This window comes from Perna viridis, chromosome 7 (genome assembly GCF_037379345.1).
Source record: "Perna viridis isolate PV_CMFRI_1.1 ecotype Kerala chromosome 7, ASM3737934v1, whole genome shotgun sequence".
NCBI classification, from domain to species: domain Eukaryota; kingdom Metazoa; phylum Mollusca; class Bivalvia; order Mytilida; family Mytilidae; genus Perna; species Perna viridis.
Window position 1 is genome coordinate 21,402,753 of NC_142451.1, and position 24,494 is coordinate 21,427,246.

At 33.0% G+C, this 24,494-nt stretch overlaps 1 protein-coding gene across 1 annotated transcript in view; it reads left to right on the forward strand.

Annotated features, from left to right (window-relative positions):
* Nucleotides 1-2,694: 2,694 nt before the first annotated feature.
* The window catches only part of LOC148611775 (uncharacterized), a 94,474-nt gene continuing 72,674 nt past the window's right edge, over nt 2,695-24,494 (forward strand). Inside the window, 24 exon segments of the mRNA XM_088595324.1 lie at nt 2,695-2,803; nt 2,978-3,148; nt 3,925-4,098; nt 4,273-4,443; nt 5,220-5,393; nt 5,568-5,738; nt 6,514-6,687; nt 6,862-7,032; nt 7,809-7,982; nt 8,157-8,327; nt 9,104-9,277; nt 9,452-9,622; nt 10,405-10,578; nt 10,753-10,923; nt 11,700-11,873; nt 12,049-12,219; nt 12,988-13,161; nt 13,338-13,511; nt 14,281-14,454; nt 14,630-14,800; nt 15,570-15,743; nt 15,919-16,089; nt 16,856-17,029; nt 19,348-19,599. Coding sequence (XP_088451450.1) covers nt 2,695-2,803; nt 2,978-3,148; nt 3,925-4,098; nt 4,273-4,443; nt 5,220-5,393; nt 5,568-5,738; nt 6,514-6,687; nt 6,862-7,032; nt 7,809-7,982; nt 8,157-8,327; nt 9,104-9,277; nt 9,452-9,622; nt 10,405-10,578; nt 10,753-10,923; nt 11,700-11,873; nt 12,049-12,219; nt 12,988-13,161; nt 13,338-13,511; nt 14,281-14,454; nt 14,630-14,800; nt 15,570-15,743; nt 15,919-16,089; nt 16,856-17,029; nt 19,348-19,599 — 4,159 coding nt within the window.

Sequence of the window (24,494 nt, forward strand, 5' to 3'; positions counted from 1 at the left end):
TTTTGCGTTTCTTAAGCTAAATATGCATATGTGTTTCAGTAAATGGAAATTGGTCGGATTGGTCAGACTGGTCGTCATGTTCTGTGTCTTGTGGTGGTAATGGAACGCATAGTAGGAACAGGACATGTGACAACCCAAATCCTCAATTTGGTGGAGAAAACTGCACTGGAGAAAACACAGAAGTTGAGACTTGTAACCAAGGATATTGTTCAGGTACAGATCGTTTAGGTTGTGCAACATGGAATTCGTGGTCACTTTGAATAAAACAAAGAGATGTGTGTCTTTTTCCATACTTATGCTTTTGATAAAGTTGTTTTAATTGCTGGTAGAGAGGGTTTCTATAATTGAATTGAACATTTAACAATAAAATAATTATATTTGTTTCAGTAAATGGAAATTGGTCGGATTGGTCTGACTGGTCGTCATGCTCTGTGTCTTGTGGTAGTGGAACACGAAGTAGAAACAGAACATGTGACAACCCAATTCCTCAATTTGGAGGAGAAAATTGCACTGGAGAAAATTCAGAAGTTGAGACCTGCAACCAAGGAAATTGTTCAAGTACTTGTTCTTTATTAGTTGTTGGAAATCGATCGCAAGGTCGTGGCTGTTGTTCGTTATTTGGTTGATGGATCATTAATTAATGAAATTCATGCGTGAAAAAGTATTCTGTTGATTCGGACTTGACCAAAAGCCTGGAACAAACAATAACACGCATTTAGAATGGAGTTTCCAATAGAACAATTTTTCACAATAATAATATATACCAATCAAGATGCTAAAAGTACGAGAATTACATGACAACCTATGACGTCATGAATAGATTGAACATATAGATTACCTTAACAAACATAATACAAAGAAAATATCACAATCACAATTAAAACATTTGATTATCCGAAACGTGTGGTCACTTTAATGTATCAGTGTTTTTATTTTATTTTATTTTTGTTGTTGAAATACGTATGTTTTTGAATAAGCTAAGATACATTAGAATTTTCAATAATAGTCTTTCCTGTAATGAAATTGAGCAGTCTGTCTAATTTCATCAAAAGCAAACTTATTTGATTGGTCAATTCTTATTCATTTGCAAGCACATAATGGAGGTAATTTAATTTGAATAAATTGATATTGGTTTCTCTGTATGTATTCCTTTGGTTATTTATATTTGGTGTTGTGTGTGTGTGTTTGTGTTTCTGGATACATTCTTTTGATTTCCGCTAGAATCTTGGTTCCTTTGATTAATCTTTTATTTCGTTGATTTAATTTAATCGTTGATAGTTTTTGGTAAATGTAATTTTTGCGTTTCTTAAGCTAAATATGCATATGTGTTTCAGTAAATGGAAATTGGTCGGATTGGTCAGACTGGTCGTCATGTTCTGTGTCTTGTGGTGGTAATGGAACGCATAGTAGGAACAGGACATGTGACAACCCAAATCCTCAATTTGGTGGAGAAAACTGCACTGGAGAAAACACAGAAGTTGAGACTTGTAACCAAGGATATTGTTCAGGTACAGATCGTTTAGGTTGTGCAACATGGAATTCGTGGTCACTTTGAATAAAACAAAGAGATGTGTGTCTTTTTCCATACTTATGCTTTTGATAAAGTTGTTTTAATTGCTGGTAGAGAGGGTTTCTATAATTGAATTGAACATTTAACAATAAAATAATTATATTTGTTTCAGTAAATGGAAATTGGTCGGATTGGTCTGACTGGTCGTCATGCTCTGTGTCTTGTGGTAGTGGAACACGAAGTAGAAACAGAACATGTGACAACCCAATTCCTCAATTTGGAGGAGAAAATTGCACTGGAGAAAATTCAGAAGTTGAGACCTGCAACCAAGGAAATTGTTCAAGTACTTGTTCTTTATTAGTTGTTGGAAATCGATCGCAAGGTCGTGGCTGTTGTTCGTTATTTGGTTGATGGATCATTAATTAATGAAATTCATGCGTGAAAAAGTATTCTGTTGATTCGGACTTGACCAAAAGCCTGGAACAAACAATAACACGCATTTAGAATGGAGTTTCCAATAGAACAATTTTTCACAATAATAATATATACCAATCAAGATGCTAAAAGTACGAGAATTACATGACAACCTATGACGTCATGAATAGATTGAACATATAGATTACCTTAACAAACATAATACAAAGAAAATATCACAATCACAATTAAAACATTTGATTATCCGAAACGTGTGGTCACTTTAATGTATCAGTGTTTTTATTTTATTTTATTTTTGTTGTTGAAATACGTATGTTTTTGAATAAGCTAAGATACATTAGAATTTTCAATAATAGTCTTTCCTGTAATGAAATTGAGCAGTCTGTCTAATTTCATCAAAAGCAAACTTATTTGATTGGTCAATTCTTATTCATTTGCAAGCACATAATGGAGGTAATTTAATTTGAATAAATTGATATTGGTTTCTCTGTATGTATTCCTTTGGTTATTTATATTTGGTGTTGTGTGTGTGTGTTTGTGTTTCTGGATACATTCTTTTGATTTCCGCTAGAATCTTGGTTCCTTTGATTAATCTTTTATTTCGTTGATTTAATTTAATCGTTGATAGTTTTTGGTAAATGTAATTTTTGCGTTTCTTAAGCTAAATATGCATATGTGTTTCAGTAAATGGAAATTGGTCGGATTGGTCAGACTGGTCGTCATGTTCTGTGTCTTGTGGTGGTAATGGAATGCATAGTAGGAACAGGACATGTGACAACCCAAATCCTCAATTTGGTGGAGAAAACTGCACTGGAGAAAACACAGAAGTTGAGACTTGTAACCAAGGATATTGTTCAGGTACAGATCGTTTAGGTTGTGCAACATGGAATTCGTGGTCACTTTGAATAAAACAAAGAGATGTGTGTCTTTTTCCATACTTATGCTTTTGATAAAGTTGTTTTAATTGCTGGTAGAGAGGGTTTCTATAATTGAATTGAACATTTAACAATAAAATAATTATATTTGTTTCAGTAAATGGAAATTGGTCGGATTGGTCTGACTGGTCGTCATGCTCTGTGTCTTGTGGTAGTGGAACACGAAGTAGAAACAGAACATGTGACAACCCAATTCCTCAATTTGGAGGAGAAAATTGCACTGGAGAAAATTCAGAAGTTGAGACCTGCAACCAAGGAAATTGTTCAAGTACTTGTTTTTTATTAGTTGTTGGAAATCGATCGCAAGGTCGTGGCTATTGTTCGTTATTTGGTTGATGGATCATTAATTAATGAAATTCATGCGTGAAAAAGTATTCTGTTGATTCGGACTTGACCAAAAGCCTGGAACAAACAATAACACACATTTAGAATGGAGTTTCCAATAGAACAATTTTTCACAATAATAATATATACCAATCAAGATGCTAAAAGTACGAGAATTACATGACAACCTATGACGTCATGAATAGATTGAACATATAGATTACCTTAACAAACATAATACAAAGAAAATATCACAATCACAATTAAAACATTTGATTATCCGAAACGTGTGGTCACTTTAATGTATCAGTGTTTTTATTTTATTTTATTTTTGTTGTTGAAATACGTATGTTTTTGAATAAGCTAAGATACATTAGAATTTTCAATAATAGTCTTTCCTGTAATGAAATTGAGCAGTCTGTCTAATTTCATCAAAAGCAAACTTATTTGATTGGTCAATTCTTATTCATTTGCAAGCACATAATGGAGGTAATTTAATTTGAATAAATTGATATTGGTTTCTCTGTATGTATTCCTTTGGTTATTTATATTTTGTGTTGTGTGTGTGTGTTTGTGTTTCTGGATACATTCTTTTGATTTCCGCTAGAATCTTGGTTCCTTTGATTAATCTTTTATTTCTTTGATTTAATTTAATCGTTGATAGTTTTTGGTAAATGTAATTTTTGCGTTTCTTAAGCTAAATATGCATATGTGTTTCAGTAAATGGAAATTGGTCGGATTGGTCAGACTGGTCGTCATGTTCTGTGTCTTGTGGTGGTAATGGAACGCATAGTAGGAACAGGACATGTGACAACCCAAATCCTCAATTTGGTGGAGAAAACTGCACTGGAGAAAACACAGAAGTTGAGACTTGTAACCAAGGATATTGTTCAGGTACAGATCGTTTAGGTTGTGCAACATGGAATTCGTGGTCACTTTGAATAAAACAAAGAGATGTGTGTCTTTTTCCATACTTATGCTTTTGATAAAGTTGTTTTAATTGCTGGTAGAGAGGGTTTCTATAATTGAATTGAACATTTAACAATAAAATAATTATATTTGTTTCAGTAAATGGAAATTGGTCGGATTGGTCTGACTGGTCGTCATGCTCTGTGTCTTGTGGTAGTGGAACACGAAGTAGAAACAGAACATGTGACAACCCAATTCCTCAATTTGGAGGAGAAAATTGCACTGGAGAAAATTCAGAAGTTGAGACCTGCAACCAAGGAAATTGTTCAAGTACTTGTTCTTTATTAGTTGTTGGAAATCGATCGCAAGGTCGTGGCTATTGTTCGTTATTTGGTTGATGGATCATTAATTAATGAAATTCATGCGTGAAAAAGTATTCTGTTGATTCGGACTTGACCAAAAGCCTGGAACAAACAATAACACACATTTAGAATGGAGTTTCCAATAGAACAATTTTTCACAATAATAATATATACCAATCAAGATGCTAAAAGTACGAGAATTACATGACAACCTATGACGTCATGAATAGATTGAACATATAGATTACCTTAACAAACATAATACAAAGAAAATATCACAATCACAATTAAAACATTTGATTATCCGAAACGTGTGGTCACTTTAATGTATCAGTGTTTTTATTTTATTTTAGTTTTGTTGTTGAAATACGTATGTTTTTGAATAAGCTAAGATACATTAGAATTTTCAATAATAGTCTTTCCTGTAATGAAATTGAGCAGTCTGTCTAATTTCATCAAAAGCAAACTTATTTGATTGGTCAATTCCTATTCATTTGCAAGCACATAATGGAGGTAATTTAATTTGAATAAATTGATATTGGTTTCTCTGTATGTATTCCTTTGGTTATTTATATTTGGTGTTGTGTGTGTGTGTTTGTGTTTCTGGATACATTCTTTTGATTCCCGCTAGAATCTTGGTTCCTTTGATTAATCTTCTATTTCTTTGATTTAATTTAATCGTTGATAGTTTTTGGTAAATGTAATTTTTGCGTTTCTTAAGCTAAATATGCATATGTGTTTCAGTAAATGGAAATTGGTCGGATTGGTCAGACTGGTCGTCATGTTCTGTGTCTTGTGGTGGTAATGGAACGCATAGTAGGAACAGGACATGTGACAACCCAAATCCTCAATTTGGTGGAGAAAACTGCACTGGAGAAAACACAGAAGTTGAGACTTGTAACCAAGGATATTGTTCAGGTACAGATCGTTTAGGTTGTGCAACATGGAATTCGTGGTCACTTTGAATAAAACAAAGAGATGTGTGTCTTTTTCCATACTTATGCTTTTGATAAAGTTGTTTTAATTGCTGGTAGAGAGGGTTTCTATAATTGAATTGAACATTTAACAATAAAATAATTATATTTGTTTCAGTAAATGGAAATTGGTCGGATTGGTCTGACTGGTCGTCATGCTCTGTGTCTTGTGGTAGTGGAACACGAAGTAGAAACAGAACATGTGACAACCCAATTCCTCAATTTGGAGGAGAAAATTGCACTGGAGAAAATTCAGAAGTTGAGACCTGCAACCAAGGAAATTGTTCAAGTACTTGTTCTTTATTAGTTGTTGGAAATCGATCGCAAGGTCGTGGCTATTGTTCGTTATTTGGTTGATGGATCATTAATTAATGAAATTCATGCGTGAAAAAGTATTCTGTTGATTCGGACTTGACCAAAAGCCTGGAACAAACAATAACACACATTTAGAATGGAGTTTCCAATAGAACAATTTTTCACAATAATAATATATACCAATCAAGATGCTAAAAGTACGAGAATTACATGACAACCTATGACGTCATGAATAGATTGAACATATAGATTACCTTAACAAACATAATACAAAGAAAATATCACAATCACAATTAAAACATTTGATTATCCGAAACGTGTGGTCACTTTAATGTATCAGTGTTTTTATTTTATTTAATTTTGTTGTTGAAATACGTATGTTTTTGAATAAGCTAAGATACATTAGAATTTTCAATAATAGTCTTTCCTGTAATGAAATTGAACAGTCTGTCTAATTTCATCAAAAGCAAACTTATTTGATTGGTCAATTCCTATTCATTTGCAAGCACATAATGGAGGTAATTTAATTTGAATAAATTGATATTGGTTTCTCTGTATGTATTCCTTTGGTTATTTATATTTGGTGTTGTGTGTGTGTGTTTGTGTTTCTGGATACATTCTTTTGATTCCCGCTAGAATCTTGGTTCCTTTGATTAATCTTCTATTTCTTTGATTTAATTTAATCGTTGATAGTTTTTGGTAAATGTAATTTTTGCGTTTCTTAAGCTAAATATGCATATGTGTTTCAGTAAATGGAAATTGGTCGGATTGGTCAGACTGGTCGTCATGTTCTGTGTCTTGTGGTGGTAATGGAACGCATAGTAGGAACAGGACATGTGACAACCCAAATCCTCAATTTGGTGGAGAAAACTGCACTGGAGAAAACACAGAAGTTGAGACTTGTAACCAAGGATATTGTTCAGGTACAGATCGTTTAGGTTGTGCAACATGGAATTCGTGGTCACTTTGAATAAAACAAAGAGATGTGTGTCTTTTTCCATACTTATGCTTTTGATAAAGTTGTTTTAATTGCTGGTAGAGAGGGTTTCTATAATTGAATTGAACATTTAACAATAAAATAATTATATTTGTTTCAGTAAATGGAAATTGGTCGGATTGGTCTGACTGGTCGTCATGCTCTGTGTCTTGTGGTAGTGGAACACGAAGTAGAAACAGAACATGTGACAACCCAATTCCTCAATTTGGAGGAGAAAATTGCACTGGAGAAAATTCAGAAGTTGAGACCTGCAACCAAGGAAATTGTTCAAGTACTTGTTCTTTATTAGTTGTTGGAAATCGATCGCAAGGTCGTGGCTATTGTTCGTTATTTGGTTGATGGATCATTAATTAATGAAATTCATGCGTGAAAAAGTATTCTGTTGATTCGGACTTGACCAAAAGCCTGGAACAAACAATAACACACATTTAGAATGGAGTTTCCAATAGAACAATTTTTCACAATAATAATATATACCAATCAAGATGCTAAAAGTACGAGAATTACATGACAACCTATGACGTCATGAATAGATTGAACATATAGATTACCTTAACAAACATAATACAAAGAAAATATCACAATCACAATTAAAACATTTGATTATCCGAAACGTGTGGTCACTTTAATGTATCAGTGTTTTTATTTTATTTTATTTTTGTTGTTGAAATACGTATGTTTTTGAATAAGCTAAGATACATTAGAATTTTCAATAATAGTCTTTCCTGTAATGAAATTGAGCAGTCTGTCTAATTTCATCAAAAGCAAACTTATTTGATTGGTCAATTCCTATTCATTTGCAAGCACATAATGGAGGTAATTTAATTTGAATAAATTGATATTGGTTTCTCTGTATGTATTCCTTTGGTTATTTATATTTGGTGTTGTGTGTGTGTGTTTGTGTTTCTGGATACATTCTTTTGATTCCCGCTAGAATCTTGGTTCCTTTGATTAATCTTCTATTTCTTTGATTTAATTTAATCGTTGATAGTTTTTGGTAAATGTAATTTTTGCGTTTCTTAAGCTAAATATGCATATGTGTTTCAGTAAATGGAAATTGGTCGGATTGGTCAGACTGGTCGTCATGTTCTGTGTCTTGTGGTGGTAATGGAACGCATAGTAGGAACAGGACATGTGACAACCCAAATCCTCAATTTGGTGGAGAAAACTGCACTGGAGAAAACACAGAAGTTGAGACTTGTAACCAAGGATATTGTTCAGGTACATATCGTTTAGGTTGTGCAACATGGAATTCGTGGTCACTTTGAATAAAACAAAGAGATGTGTGTCTTTTTCCATACTTATGCTTTTGATAAAGTTGTTTTAATTGCTGGTAGAGAGGGTTTCTATAATTGAATTGAACATTTAACAATAAAATAATTATATTTGTTTCAGTAAATGGAAATTGGTCGGATTGGTCTGACTGGTCGTCATGCTCTGTGTCTTGTGGTAGTGGAACACGAAGTAGAAACAGAACATGTGACAACCCAATTCCTCAATTTGGAGGAGAAAATTGCACTGGAGAAAATTCAGAAGTTGAGACCTGCAACCAAGGAAATTGTTCAAGTACTTGTTCTTTATTAGTTGTTGGAAATCGATCGCAAGGTCGTGGCTATTGTTCGTTATTTGGTTGATGGATCATTAATTAATGAAATTCATGCGTGAAAAAGTATTCTGTTGATTCGGACTTGACCAAAAGCCTGGAACAAACAATAACACACATTTAGAATGGAGTTTCCAATAGAACAATTTTTCACAATAATAATATATACCAATCAAGATGCTAAAAGTACGAGAATTACATGACAACCTATGACGTCATGAATAGATTGAACATATAGATTACCTTAACAAACATAATACAAAGAAAATATCACAATCACAATTAAAACATTTGATTATCCGAAACGTGTGGTCACTTTAATGTATCAGTGTTTTTATTTTATTTTATTTTTGTTGTTGAAATACGTATGTTTTTGAATAAGCTAAGATACATAAGAATTTTCAATAATAGTCTTTCCTGTAATGAAATTGAGCAGTCTGTCTAATTTCATCAAAAGCAAACTTATTTGATTGGTCAATTCCTATTCATTTGCAAGCACATAATGGAGGTAATTTAATTTGAATAAATTGATATTGGTTTCTCTGTATGTATTCCTTTGGTTATTTATATTTGGTGTTGTGTGTGTGTGTTTGTGTTTCTGGATACATTCTTTTGATTCCCGCTAGAATCTTGGTTCCTTTGATTAATCTTCTATTTCTTTGATTTAATTTAATCGTTGATAGTTTTTGGTAAATGTAATTTTTGCGTTTCTTAAGCTAAATATGCATATGTGTTTCAGTAAATGGAAATTGGTCGGATTGGTCAGACTGGTCGTCATGTTCTGTGTCTTGTGGTGGTAATGGAACGCATAGTAGGAACAGGACATGTGACAACCCAAATCCTCAATTTGGTGGAGAAAACTGCACTGGAGAAAACACAGAAGTTGAGACTTGTAACCAAGGATATTGTTCAGGTACAGATCGTTTAGGTTGTGCAACATGGAATTCGTGGTCACTTTGAATAAAACAAAGAGATGTGTGTCTTTTTCCATACTTATGCTTTTGATAAAGTTGTTTTAATTGCTGGTAGAGAGGGTTTCTATAATTGAATTGAACATTTAACAATAAAATAATTATATTTGTTTCAGTAAATGGAAATTGGTCGGATTGGTCTGACTGGTCGTCATGCTCTGTGTCTTGTGGTAGTGGAACACGAAGTAGAAACAGAACATGTGACAACCCAATTCCTCAATTTGGAGGAGAAAATTGCACTGGAGAAAATTCAGAAGTTGAGACCTGCAACCAAGGAAATTGTTCAAGTACTTGTTCTTTATTAGTTGTTGGAAATCGATCGCAAGGTCGTGGCTATTGTTCGTTATTTGGTTGATGGATCATTAATTAATGAAATTCATGCGTGAAAAAGTATTCTGTTGATTCGGACTTGACCAAAAGCCTGGAACAAACAATAACACACATTTAGAATGGAGTTTCCAATAGAACAATTTTTCACAATAATAATATATACCAATCAAGATGCTAAAAGTACGAGAATTACATGACAACCTATGACGTCATGAATAGATTGAACATATAGATTACCTTAACAAACATAATACAAAGAAAATATCACAATCACAATTAAAACATTTGATTATCCGAAACGTGTGGTCACTTTAATGTATCAGTGTTTTTATTTTATTTTATTTTTGTTGTTGAAATACGTATGTTTTTGAATAAGCTAAGATACATAAGAATTTTCAATAATAGTCTTTCCTGTAATGAAATTGAGCAGTCTGTCTAATTTCATCAAAAGCAAACTTATTTGATTGGTCAATTCCTATTCATTTGCAAGCACATAATGGAAATGGAGGTAATTTAATTTGAATAAATTGATATTGGTTTCTCTGTATGTATTCCTTTGGTTATTTATATTTGGTGTTGTGTGTGTGTGTTTGTGTTTCTGGATACATTCTTTTGATTCCCGCTAGAATCTTGGTTCCTTTGATTAATCTTCTATTTCTTTGATTTAATTTAATCGTTGATAGTTTTTGGTAAATGTAATTTTTGCGTTTCTTAAGCTAAATATGCATATGTGTTTCAGTAAATGGAAATTGGTCGGATTGGTCAGACTGGTCGTCATGTTCTGTGTCTTGTGGTGGTAATGGAACGCATAGTAGGAACAGGACATGTGACAACCCAAATCCTCAATTTGGTGGAGAAAACTGCACTGGAGAAAACACAGAAGTTGAGACTTGTAACCAAGGATATTGTTCAGGTACATATCGTTTAGGTTGTGCAACATGGAATTCGTGGTCACTTTGAATAAAACAAAGAGATGTGTGTCTTTTTCCATACTTATGCTTTTGATAAAGTTGTTTTAATTGCTGGTAGAGAGGGTTTCTATAATTGAATTGAACATTTAACAATAAAATAATTATATTTGTTTCAGTAAATGGAAATTGGTCGGATTGGTCTGACTGGTCGTCATGCTCTGTGTCTTGTGGTAGTGGAACACGAAGTAGAAACAGAACATGTGACAACCCAATTCCTCAATTTGGAGGAGAAAATTGCACTGGAGAAAATTCAGAAGTTGAGACCTGCAACCAAGGAAATTGTTCAAGTACTTGTTCTTTATTAGTTGTTGGAAATCGATCGCAAGGTCGTGGCTATTGTTCGTTATTTGGTTGATGGATCATTAATTAATGAAATTCATGCGTGAAAAAGTATTCTGTTGATTCGGACTTGACCAAAAGCCTGGAACAAACAATAACACACATTTAGAATGGAGTTTCCAATAGAACAATTTTTCACAATAATAATATATACCAATCAAGATGCTAAAAGTACGAGAATTACATGACAACCTATGACGTCATGAATAGATTGAACATATAGATTACCTTAACAAACATAATACAAAGAAAATATCACAATCACAATTAAAACATTTGATTATCCGAAACGTGTGGTCACTTTAATGTATCAGTGTTTTTATTTTATTTTATTTTTGTTGTTGAAATACGTATGTTTTTGAATAAGCTAAGATACATAAGAATTTTCAATAATAGTCTTTCCTGTAATGAAATTGAGCAGTCTGTCTAATTTCATCAAAAGCAAACTTATTTGATTGGTCAATTCCTATTCATTTGCAAGCACATAATGGAGGTAATTTAATTTGAATAAATTGATATTGGTTTCTCTGTATGTATTCCTTTGGTTATTTGTATTTGGTGTTGTGTGTGTGTGTTTGTGTTTCTGGATACATTCTTTTGATTCCCGCTAGAATCTTGGTTCCTTTGATTAATCTTCTATTTCTTTGATTTAATTTAATCGTTGATAGTTTTTGGTAAATGTAATTTTTGCGTTTCTTAAGCTAAATATGCATATGTGTTTCAGTAAATGGAAATTGGTCGGATTGGTCAGACTGGTCGTCATGTTCTGTGTCTTGTGGTGGTAATGGAACGCATAGTAGGAACAGGACATGTGACAACCCAAATCCTCAATTTGGTGGAGAAAACTGCACTGGAGAAAACACAGAAGTTGAGACTTGTAACCAAGGATATTGTTCAGGTACATATCGTTTAGGTTGTGCAACATGGAATTCGTGGTCACTTTGAGTAAAACAAAGAGATGTGTGTCTTTTTCCATACTTATGCTTTTGATAAAGTTGTTTTAATTGCTGGTAGAGGAGGATTTCTATAATTGAAGTGAACATTTAACAATAAAATAATTATATTTGTTTCAGTAAATGGAAATTGGTCGGATTGGTCTGACTGGTCGTCATGCTCTGTGTCTTGTGGTAGTGGAACACGAAGTAGAAACAGAACATGTGACAACCCAATTCCTCAATTTGGAGGAGAAAATTGCACTGGAGAAAATTCAGAAGTTGAGACCTGCAACCAAGGAAATTGTTCAAGTACTTGTTTTTTATTAGTTGTTGGAAATCGATCGCAAGGTCGTGGCTATTGTTCGTTATTTGGTTGATGGATCATTAATTAACAAAATTCATGCGTGAAAAAGTATTCTGTTGATTAGGATATGACCAAAAGCCTGGAACAAACAATAACACACATTTAGAATGGAGTTTCCAATAGAACAATTTTTCACAATAATAATATATACCAATCAAGATGCTAAAAGTACGAGAATTACATGACAACCTATGACGTCATGAATAGATTGAACATATAGATTACCTTAACAAACATAATACAAAGAAAATATCACAATTAAACATTTGATTATTCGAAACGTGTGGTCACTTTAATGTATCAGTGTTTTTATTTTATTTAATTTTGTTGTTGAAATACGTATGTTTTTGAATAAGCTAAGATACATTAGAATTTTCAATAATAGTCTTTCCTGTAATGAAATTGAGCAGTCTGTCTAATTTCATCAAAAGCAAACTTATTTGATTGGTCAATTCCTATTCATTTGCAAGCACATAATGGAGGTAATTTAATTTGAATAAATTGATATTGGTTTCTCTGTATGTATTCCTCTGGTTATTTATATTTGGTGTTGTGTGTGTGTGTTTGTGTTTCTGGATACATTCTTTTGATTCCCGCTAGAATCTTGGTTCCTTTGATTAATCTTCTATTTCTTTGATTTAATTTAATCGTTGATAGTTTTTGGTAAATGTAATTTTTGCGTTTCTTAAGCTAAATATGCATATGTGTTTCAGTAAATGGAAATTGGTCGGATTGGTCAGACTGGTCGTCATGTTCTGTGTCTTGTGGTGGTAATGGAACGCATAGTAGGAACAGGACATGTGACAACCCAAATCCTGAATTTGGTGGAGAAAACTGCACTGGAGAAAACACAGAAGTTGAGACTTGTAACCAAGGATATTGTTCAGGTACAGATCGTTTAGGTTGTGCAACATGGAATTCGTGGTCACTTTGAGTAAAAAAAAAGAGATGTGTGTCTTTTTCCATACTTATGCTTTTGATAAAGTTGTTTTAATTGCTGGTAGAGGAGGTTTTCTATAATTGAATTGAACATTTAACAATAAAATAATTATATTTGTTTCAGTAAATGGAAATTGGTCGGATTGGTCAGACTGGTCGTCATGTTCTGTGTCTTGTGGTGGTAATGGAACGCATAGTAGGAACAGGACATGTGACAACCCAATTCCTCAATTTGGAGGAGAAAATTGCACTGGAGAAAATTCAGAAGTTGAGACCTGCAACCAAGGAAATTGTTCAAGTACTTGTTTTTTATTAGTTGTTGGAAATCGATCGCAAGGTCGTGGCTATTGTTCGTTATTTGGTTGATGGATCATTAATTAACAAAATTCATGCGTGAAAAAGTATTCTGTTGATTAGGATATGACCAAAAGCCTGGAACAAACAATAACACACATTTAGAATGGAGTTTCCAATAGAACAATTTTTCACAATAATAATATATACCAATCAAGATGCTAAAAGTACGAGAATTACATGACAACCTATGACGTCATGAATAGATTGAACATATAGATTACCTTAACAAACATAATACAAAGAAAATATCACAATTAAAACATTTGATTATTCGAAACGTGTGGTCACTTTAATGTATCAGTGTTTTTATTTTATTTAATTTTGTTGTTGAAATACGTATGTTTTTGAATAAGCTAAGATACATTAGAATTTTCAATAATAGTCTTTCCTGTAATGAAATTGAGCAGTCTGTCTAATTTCATCAAAAGCAAACTTATTTGATTGGTCTATTCCTATTCATTTGCAAGCACATAATGGAGGTAATTTAATTTGAATAAATTGATATTGGTTTCTCTGTATGTATTCCTTTGGTTATTTATATTTGGTGTTGTGTGTGTGTGTTTGTGTTTCTGGATACATTCTTTTGATTTCCGCTAGAATCTTGGTTCCTTTGATTAATCTTTTATTTCTTTGATTTAATTTAATCGTTGATAGTTTTTGGTAAATGTAATTTTTGCGTTTCTTAAGCTAAATATGCATATGTGTTTCAGTAAATGGAAATTGGTCAAATTGGTCAGACTGGTCGTCTTGTTCTGTGTCTTGTGGTGGTAATGGAACGCGTAGTAGGAACAGGACATGTGACAACCCAAATCCTGAATTTGGTGGAGAAAACTGCACTGGAGAAAACACAGAAGTTGAGACTTGTAACCAAGGATATTGTTCAGGTACATATCGTTTAGGTTGTGCAACATGGAATTCGTGGTCACTTTGAATAAAACAAAGAGATGTGTGTCTTTTTCCATACTTGTGCTTTTGATAAAGTTGTTTTAATTGCTGGTAGAGGAGGATTTCTATAATTGAATTGAACATTTAACAATAAAATAATTATATTTGTTTCAGTAAATGGAAATTGGTCGGATTGGTCTGACTGGTCGTCATGCTCTGTGTCTTGTGGTAGTGGAACACGAAGTAGAAACAGAACATGTGACAACCCAATTCCTCAATTTGGAGGAGAAAATTGCACTGGAGAAAATTCAGAAGTTGAGACCTGCAACCAAGGAAATTGTTCAAGTACTTGTTTTTTATTAGTTGTTGGAAATCGATCGCAAGGTCGTGGCTATTGTTCGTTATTTGGTTGATGGATCATTAATTAACAAAATTCATGCGTGAAAAAGTATTCTGTTGATTAGGATATGACCAAAAGCCTGGAACAAACAATAACACACATTTAGAATGGAGTTTCCAATAGAACAATTTTTCACAATAATAATATATACCAATCAAGATGCTAAAAGTACGAGAATTACATGACAACCTATGACGTCATGAATAGATTGAACATATAGATTACCTTAACAAACATAATACAAAGAAAATATCACAATTAAAACATTTGATTATTCGAAACGTGTGGTCACTTTAATGTATCAGTGTTTTTATTTTATTTAATTTTGTTGTTGAAATACGTATGTTTTTGAATAAGCTAAGATACATTAGAATTTTCAATAATAGTCTTTCCTGTAATGAAATTGAGCAGTCTGTCTAATTTCATCAAAAGCAAACTTATTTGATTGGTCTATTCCTATTCATTTGCAAGCACATAATGGAGGTAATTTAATTTGAATAAATTGATATTGGTTTCTCTGTATGTATTCCTTTGGTTATTTATATTTGGTGTTGTGTGTGTGTGTTTGTGTTTCTGGATACATTCTTTTGATTTCCGCTAGAATCTTGGTTCCTTTGATTAATCTTTTATTTCTTTGATTTAATTTAATCGTTGATAGTTTTTGGTAAATGTAATTTTTGCGTTTCTTTAACTAAATATGCATATGTGTTTCAGTAAATGGAAATTGGTCAAATTGGTCAGACTGGTCGTCTTGTTCTGTGTCTTGTGGTGGTAATGGAACGCGTAGTAGGAACAGGACATGTGACAACCCAAATCCTCAATTTGGTGGAGAAAACTGCACTGGAGAAAACACAGAAGTTGAGACTTGTAACCAAGGATATTGTTCAGGTACATATCGTTTAGGTTGTGCAACATGGAATTCGTGGTCACTTTGAATAAAACAAAGAGATGTGTGTCTTTTTCCATACTTGTGCTTTTGATAAAGTTGTTTTAATTGCTGGTAGAGGAGGATTTCTATAATTGAATTGAACATTTAACAATAAAATAATTATATTTGTTTCAGTAAATGGAAATTGGTCGGATTGGTCTGACTGGTCGTCATGCTCTTTGTCTTGTGGTAGTGGAACACGAAGTAGAAACAGAACATGTGACAACCCAATTCCTCAATTTGGAGGAGAAAATTGCACTGGAGAAAATTCAGAAGTTGAGACCTGCAACCAAGGAAATTGTTCAAGTACTTGTTTTTTATTAGTTGTTGGAAATCGATCGCAAGGTCGTGGCTATTGTTCGTTATTTGGTTGATGGATCATTAATTAACGAAATTCATGCGTGAAAAAGTATTCTGTTGATTATGACATGACCAAAAGCCTGGAACAAACAATAACACACAGTTGGAATGGAGTTTCCAATAGAACAATTTTTCACAATAATAATATATACCAGTCAAGATGCTAAAAGTACGAGAATTACATGACAAACTCTGACGTCATAAATAGATTGAACATATAGATTACCTTAACAAACATAATACAAAGATAATATCACAAAACATTTGATTATTCGACACGTGTGGTCACTTTAATGTATCAGTGTTTTTATTTTATTTTATTTTTGTTGTTGAAATACGAATGTTTCTGAATATGCTGAGGTACATTAGAATTCTCAATAATAGGCTTTCCTGTAATGAATTTAGCAGTCTCATTAATTTCTTCTAACGCAAACTTCTTGGATTGGTCATTACCTTTTCATTTGCAAGCACATAATGGAGGTAATTTCATTTGAATAAATTGATAATGGTTACTCCGTATGCATTCTTTTGGTTATTTATATTCTGTGTTGTGTGTGTGTGTTTGTGTCCCTGGATACATTCTTTTGATTCCCGCTAGAATCTTGGTTCCTTTGATTAATCTTCTCTTTCTTTGATTTAATTTAATCGTTGTATGCAATATAGTAAATGTAAGTTTTGCGTTTCTTAAACTAAATATGCATATGTGTTTCAGTAAATGGAAATTGGTCGGATTGGTCAGACTGGTCGTCATGCTCTGTGTCTTGTGGTGGTAATGGAACGCGTAGTAGGAACAGGACATGTGACAACCGAAATACTCAATTTGGTGGAGAAAACTGCACTGGAGAAAATTCAGAAATTGAGACCTGTAACCAAGGAAATTGCTTAGGTAATTTGCAATTCGATTTGTGCTCAATATTACTATTAAAATGTGAACAACTTTGGGGGTTCTTTAAAAAAAACATTAAAGTTTACTACTGTAACAGTTTTATTGTATATAAAAAAGAAATCTTTACTTTTAGCTTGTGTCTAGTTTTTTAATTTTTTTTATTAGAAGAGAACAAATTGCCTTTACTAACATCCTGCATTGGCCAATTTGATGAAGTGATTATTGGTTTTATTAATTATGCGGGTTGTTTTTTGTTTCGTATGGTTTGTTCTATTTGTTTTGTTTTGATTTGGTTTTTTTTTATGTTTTGTTGGAGGCAGCTTTGAGCGAATACTTTTACTATAAGTTTGAAATCCGCAAATAAATGAAAAAATCGCTTTTTTAAAAATAAATCTCTCCTTCAAATGATGACCATAATCTGATTTTCTCAACGGTTACATATATTGTATCATTTTTTTCTATACCATGTAAGACAATAATTCAATTCGTTTTGCAATAGTAAAATGCATACAACTATTGCTTTTGTACCTTGGTGTACTTTTATTACACAAAATAATTGTGTCTATTCTTAAGTTCTTATGGAGAATTATCTCTTATTGACGTCACCTACTTGCATCTCTTTTAGTGTTAGTGGAGAACTGTTGATTTTGAAGGGGAAAGAAGCTCAAACTTATATATTGAGACTTTGATTGTTTTGAAAATAAAAGGGTTGATCTTGAAGAATAAGATTTTGTTTTGATAACTCAAAAACATCCAATCCAAATTTTATGCTTATTTCATATATGAAAATCAATTATTTTAATCAATGTGTATGAAAAATAAATATTCTAACCATGAAATTGGTGAAAATAATAAGAGAAAATATCCCTTCCCCCCAAAAAAAAGAAAAATCTTCCACGTACCCCTCTTTCAAGATCAAACGAGCGTCCATGGTCAGGGTATGTTCGGTTTATATATTTTTGCCCTGAAAATAAACTTGGTCAAAATAGATATTGCTTGATATTTACTAAAAGAGACATTTAATTTTACAACAAAACAGTTGTTTCTTGTTGCTTTTGTTTAAATTGCTCATCCATACAAACATGGAAACCTGGGTCCAAAATGGAGCCTAAATGTGGTATGTTTGCTTCATTGGTAAATAAAAATACTTTATTTCATTTTAATTTCCGTAAAAAGAGATTTTGGCAACGACAACTTAAGTGTTCCAACTATAAAGCCTATTGTATAAAAGACTTTTTGTAAACTTTCTGTAAATCTCCAAATTCCTGGAGAAATTTTTGAAAGTGGCATAGAAACGATACTATGTGACGTCATTTTGACATGTCAGTATGAGTTTGTAACAAATCGAAAATATTTCAATCGGTCAGCTATTTTTTTCTAAATTAGGGGAACAGAATTGGTATTACAGAATCTACTCCTTTGAAAGTGATGAATTCTTATTTTAAAGTTTGTATTTTGGTTTTGATTTCTCCGATTCGCACTTAAAGTAATAGAAACTGCCTTATTCATTTTTGGAAAGATAGAGCAATTAGATGCCTCATCTAAATTTTACTATTGTCCATACATGTAACTACATATGGCCACGGGCCAATGGAAATCGGATAAACAATCATCTTCTAAGGAGAAAGGGTGATAAATAATCTTATACAAAGAAAGTCGCATTTTTCTTTCTTTTATTCTTTAATTGTGAGTTTTCAAATGAATCAACAATCCATCTTTCACAGATCAGAGTAGTCACTAGACTACAACCTGCATGAGAGGTTGGAATTCTGTATTGTCAAAACAACAAAATAACTCCATTGTCCAACCACAAAAGGGATTGGCATGTCGGCAGAAAGAGTTTTCATGGATTAAGATATATTAATTAAACGCTTACTCGACGTTTCGCCTCACTCCATCAATCATATCGTCCTAACTTTGTACACAGGGACTTGGGTACACTGAGTATTTAAAATCGCCAGCCCCATGTGGTGTCATGAAATTAAAGCTATAGTATAGGGGAGTTTATGAAAGATCACTATAGCCAAATGATGAAAATGGTAATATCAGATCCAGACACTTTGAAAAGGAGTGGTGCAAGTCGAGGTTCCTCAGAATAAGGGGTGTTAGGACATTATTATTTGCCATTTTTTGTCAATATTATACAAGAAAATAATAAATTTTCCCATAAAAATGGGTTAGCCAACCCATTCACCCTCCCCCTGTATTCGCCACTGTAATGTCAATAGTAAAATGTGAATTTCCAATGTGTAATATTTAGGGAAGCTGGTCCATTCTTTATCGATTGATAATGTAATGTTCTGCCTCTTGTTTTCCAGATTGTGATGATGGTTACTGGGGACAGAACTGTGCTGAGAACTGTACCTGTATAGAGGTCAATACAAAGACCTGTCATAAGAGTAATGGAACATGTGAATGTAAGACTGGTTGGGCGGGAGATAACTGTGAAACAGATGTCAATGAATGTAGTATTAACCTATGTCAGGCTAACTCACAGTGTCAGAATACCAAAGGATCATATGTCTGTGTCTGTGATGCAGGATACGTCAACTCAAATGATGTCTGTGTTGGTAAGTGTCAAGTAATAGCCATTTTATATATTTGTTAATTTGCAAGGATATCTTTACATTTTGTATTTTGCTACAACAAAAGCATATTATATTACTTAACATTTTACATTTTCTTACGCTAAGAAAAAAAAAACAATCTTACACAAAATTACACATGCTAAAACTCAGTTTTTATTTTTTTTGTCATGCCTGTAGTTATGTTTTTGATATTTGATACAATGCTTTACTATGAAAAGTTACAGATCAAGCTGGAATTTTGATCCTATCCATTATTTTTTTTTCAGAGTAATGCCCTTTGGGCTTAAAAAAACATTAATGCAAAAAATTTATGCATGCAGATAGGCCAAATAAATGCATACTACAGTTTTCTTTTACAAAACCGTTCCCCTGACTGAATTATTTTAAAATTTACAAACAATAAAAAGTAACACAAAAAAACTCGATATTTTACTGGTGGTATCCAATTTCCGGTTTCCACCAAGTCCGTGTGGTTAATATCATAAGATAAGTTGTTTTCTATGAAATGTGAAAAAAAAGTAAATAAAATAAGATTATATTCCGACTTACCTCGCATACCGACCAATTTTATTTCTGACATGTATCAGGAAACAGAGGTACATGTATAATTTTATTTTGCTTTATACAATTCATATTTTGTTATATTAATTGCTTTACCATGACTAGTTACAGTTTGAATTTGGTTCCAGTACATTGATTTAAAAAAAAAATATATATGGTCCTTAGATTTAGCAAAAATAAATGCAGACTCAGTTTTCTCCACTTTTCTCGTTCTCACACTTATACTACTGTACTTGGGAACTTTATATTGATATGCAATACTCCCTGAATGCTTTTTGATTGCATTTAGTTTCATTTAATGGTACTCTCCTTATTTTTATCAACGTAGAAAACCATATGCATGGGATTTATATCAAGTATCTCATTAGTGAGCATGAGCATTAAAAGAGCTTATACTGTCTGCAAAGTTTAAACCAATTACAACCCCAGAGAAAACAATTCTGTCACAATAATGTAAATATGTATGTAAACTGTCCTACATTACATTTGTGTTTCTTTGACTGACAGATAGAAATTAACATGGAAAAAAGCTGACTGATAACTTATTAGTTAAGCTCATGAAGTAATTTAAATTAAATGCAATTGTTTACATTAATTTTTATGATCCATTTATACATTTACAACTTAAGTTATTTTTGCATAAGATTAGTGTGTGATTTTATCTTGTTTTACACAAGAGTTGAGAAAAAGAGTAAAATTGTAAAGTCTGAATAAGATTTTTAATGACAGTTGACAGAAAATTAAATGCACGCCAAAATTACGTATTTAAGATGTTAGATGTTTCTAGGTAAGCCAGGCTGTCTGAACCCTAAGTTTTCTTTTTTTTAAACAACAATCAGTTATTGATCAGACACAGAACTTCATGAAATTGAAATTTGTAAAGTGTTTTAAGACCAAGGCAACATCATCATGCATGTGCCTGTTAACCTTCCCACTTAAGGGGAACTCACACAAAATCAATGACATATTTAGCATCTCCCACATAAAAATGTAAACAACATTGGGAGGTTTTGGGTTAAATTACAGGTCTGTGAAAAATACTAATAGTTGTTTCGTTTCATCATCAATTTGCTTTGGAGTAGTGTTTTGACAGGGGTGGTAAATGCAAAAAATAATATTTCAAGTGCAAAATTCCAACAAGGGATTATCCACGACCAAGAACACACTCATGGCATGTGCCTTTCAATTTTCCTTTTTTTCTGAAAGACGGCAGAATTTTTATTCTTCAAAATTTCAAATAAAAACCTTTGAGTAGGGGGTCTGAAGGAGGGTCAGTAGGATGTCCGAAAACAGTTTTAGGCCTAAACAGATGGTCTATTTATTTACTCCAGTAGCGCTAGAGCATTTTTTCTGACTTGGCTTGAAGTGATGAATGTACATACACGTCTTGTTGGTTCTGAAACCAAATGATACTGGCAGTTCCTCTTGATATATTTTATGCAACTGCAAAACAACGATACAGTTTTTGTCCAAGGAAACAATTTTCAGGCTACAAATGTATGTGACTATTTAGATGTTTGTTTGTTTGTTGGGGTTTGACGTCCGAGCAGCAATATTTCAGCTATATTCAGACGATGAACATGAAATTGGTGATAAAATGAACATGAAATGATGATGAAATGAAAAAGGGATGGGACACAAGGGCAATGGGGTCGAGAATTTTGATTGCCACTGGAAATAGGGAGAGTTGGGTAGGGTCGGGCAATTTAGCCTCCTGTAGCGGAGCCCTATGGTTCCTACTCCGGGAGAATACCACAGTAGGGTTCTTTAACGTGCGAGGAACATGGCATCTTTCCCAACACGGTGCACCACTATGGTTTGCGGTCAGGTTTTCCGTATTATAGCCTGACAACCCCAGCATGTAACACGCCAAGGGTACCCCATTCAACCACCTAGGGCACACATCCCAGTTGCTCTGTGGGCAGAGCGCCCTAGCCCCCAGCTAGGGTTCTGAGCACTATTTAATTTGCCCTTTACGACAAGCTTAGCGTTGCTGCAGGCCTATTCTTTTAACACCCGGACCTGCACGGGTCGACAATTTAGAATTAGATAAAATTGTTTGATACAAGATTTAGTTGAAATATTGATTTTGAAGTGTTAATGGTGAACCAATACCGATGGATTTAGCCCTATAGTCCTTTATATGCCGGCATTGTATTTTTGTTTCATAAGAATTTCGAGTGTTTTTCGTTGAAAAAATTTGTGGGGAAAATTTTCATTATGCAGGTTTATACTCCTTTGCTAGGGAACTGTTTAACTATGACTAATGTAAAAACATAGACATTATAGATGTAAATTCTTAGCAAATCATACACTACTAATTTGGTCCTAAGGAAGAATCATTGACAGGCTTTTTAGGGAATTGAAAATGGAGCATGGACTTTTCTGGACGATGCAAAAAAAAAAAAAAAAACAAAACACACATTCAATATATCGGTGCACCTGGGCCATGCTCCCAATTTTAAGTGGAGTTTGAGTTTCTCATTTACTTTTGTTTTTCATGTCTGGTCTTTGTCCCTGGATTACATTCCTTTGATTTCCGTTAGAATTTTGGTTCCATTGGTTACTCTTAATTCAACACGAAACGTATGTATGTTCAAATTTGCTCTTTGGGCAATAGCAGTCTGCATCCATACTTGCCGCTCGGGCAATACCAGTCTGTGTCCACACTTATACACTTAACATAAAATCATAATGTGAATCAATAACATGATTCCAGTGATGGAAAATGTCGTAGTGTGTGTAACCCCTCCCTCTTTTGTTTGCAGCTCGTTTTTAGAGCGTAATGAACTTCTGCAGATGCAAGAATCCAAAATTTAACCTATACGCCGGATTTACTGTGTAAAGTTTCAAAATTTTAGGCTGGAGACGCTGTTATTTTTTTAGAGTACGCTAAAATCAAGGGTCGGTGTACATCCCCATCATTCATGTAAGTAAATAAGCATGTTAAAAACCTACCTGCCTAACTTACTCGCACCTTCTTGTCAATAAAAAGGCATAGGTATTGATTATCTGGATAAGATTAAAACAATGGATAACGACGTATAGAAATATGACATAAACACATAAAATATAAAAACAAAATTTTAACCCCATACGCTACAAGACAAACCCATTCCTCCAAAAAACTGTTATTCAGACTAATACAGCCAATAACAATCCAACCCGTGTCTAGAAAACATGACTTGTAAAGACATAAGAATGTGTTTTTACTTTAGGATCTTGATTAGAATAACTTTCCGTTTACACAGAGTATATTCTCATGACTTTGCATATCATTTGCATGAATCCAGTACCTTCTTCCCAAAAATTAAATGTATCAGGAATAGTACACGTATATACATCTGAAATAAATTTTGGTAATTGTGATAGAAGTTTACTCTATCATTTTAAAATTATAGTGCATGCATAGCATAGCTTCAATAAGAGTAAATAAACAGTGAATTAGAAAAAAAATTATCAATCAAAATGGAGCACATTTTTTCATTCTTTCTGGTTATCAAAACAAAGCAATACCTGATCATTTAGTTCTTCCCCAGTCTTTCAAGTCAAGATGTCTGAAACATAGACACTGGAATATGGTTGGCATTGTGCAAAAACTTCCAAAAAGTTCAAATTGGGAATCGTGATTAACCCCATGTTATATCTGTATATATATATATGTTCCTATAGAGGACCATGGGTAACCTAGTGTTATATCTATATGTATGTTCCTACAGAGGACCATGGGTAACCCAGGATTATTTATATCTATATGTATGTTCCTACAGGGACCATGGGTAACCCAATATTATATCTATACGTATATTTATACAGGGGACCATGGGTAACCTAGTGTTATATCTATATGTTTATTTTTCGTATAGAGGACCATGTGTAACCCAATGTTACATCTTATGTATGTTCCTATAGAGGACCATTTGTAACCAATATTATATCTATTTGTGTGTTTCTATGGAGGGCCATGGGTAACCCAATGTTATATCTGAATGTTTGTTCCTATGGAGGACCATTGGTAACCCAATATTACATTTATATGTTTGCTCCTACAATGGGTAACCCAATGTTATATCTATTCTATATGTATATGTTCCTACAGATAGAATAAATACTGTCCTTTATAAGCTGTTGACGGCTTTATCATCTAGTGAGAAGCTCTTAAGAATTAAACGAAATTTCTCACTTTTATTTATAAAAAAAGGATTAACATAATACTTATATCTATGAATCGGGGTTTCAATCTTATATTTTACATTAATTCAGCAGTAAAGTATTGTAAATCCTTTATTTATATATGTGTTGTAGTGTGCGTTCTT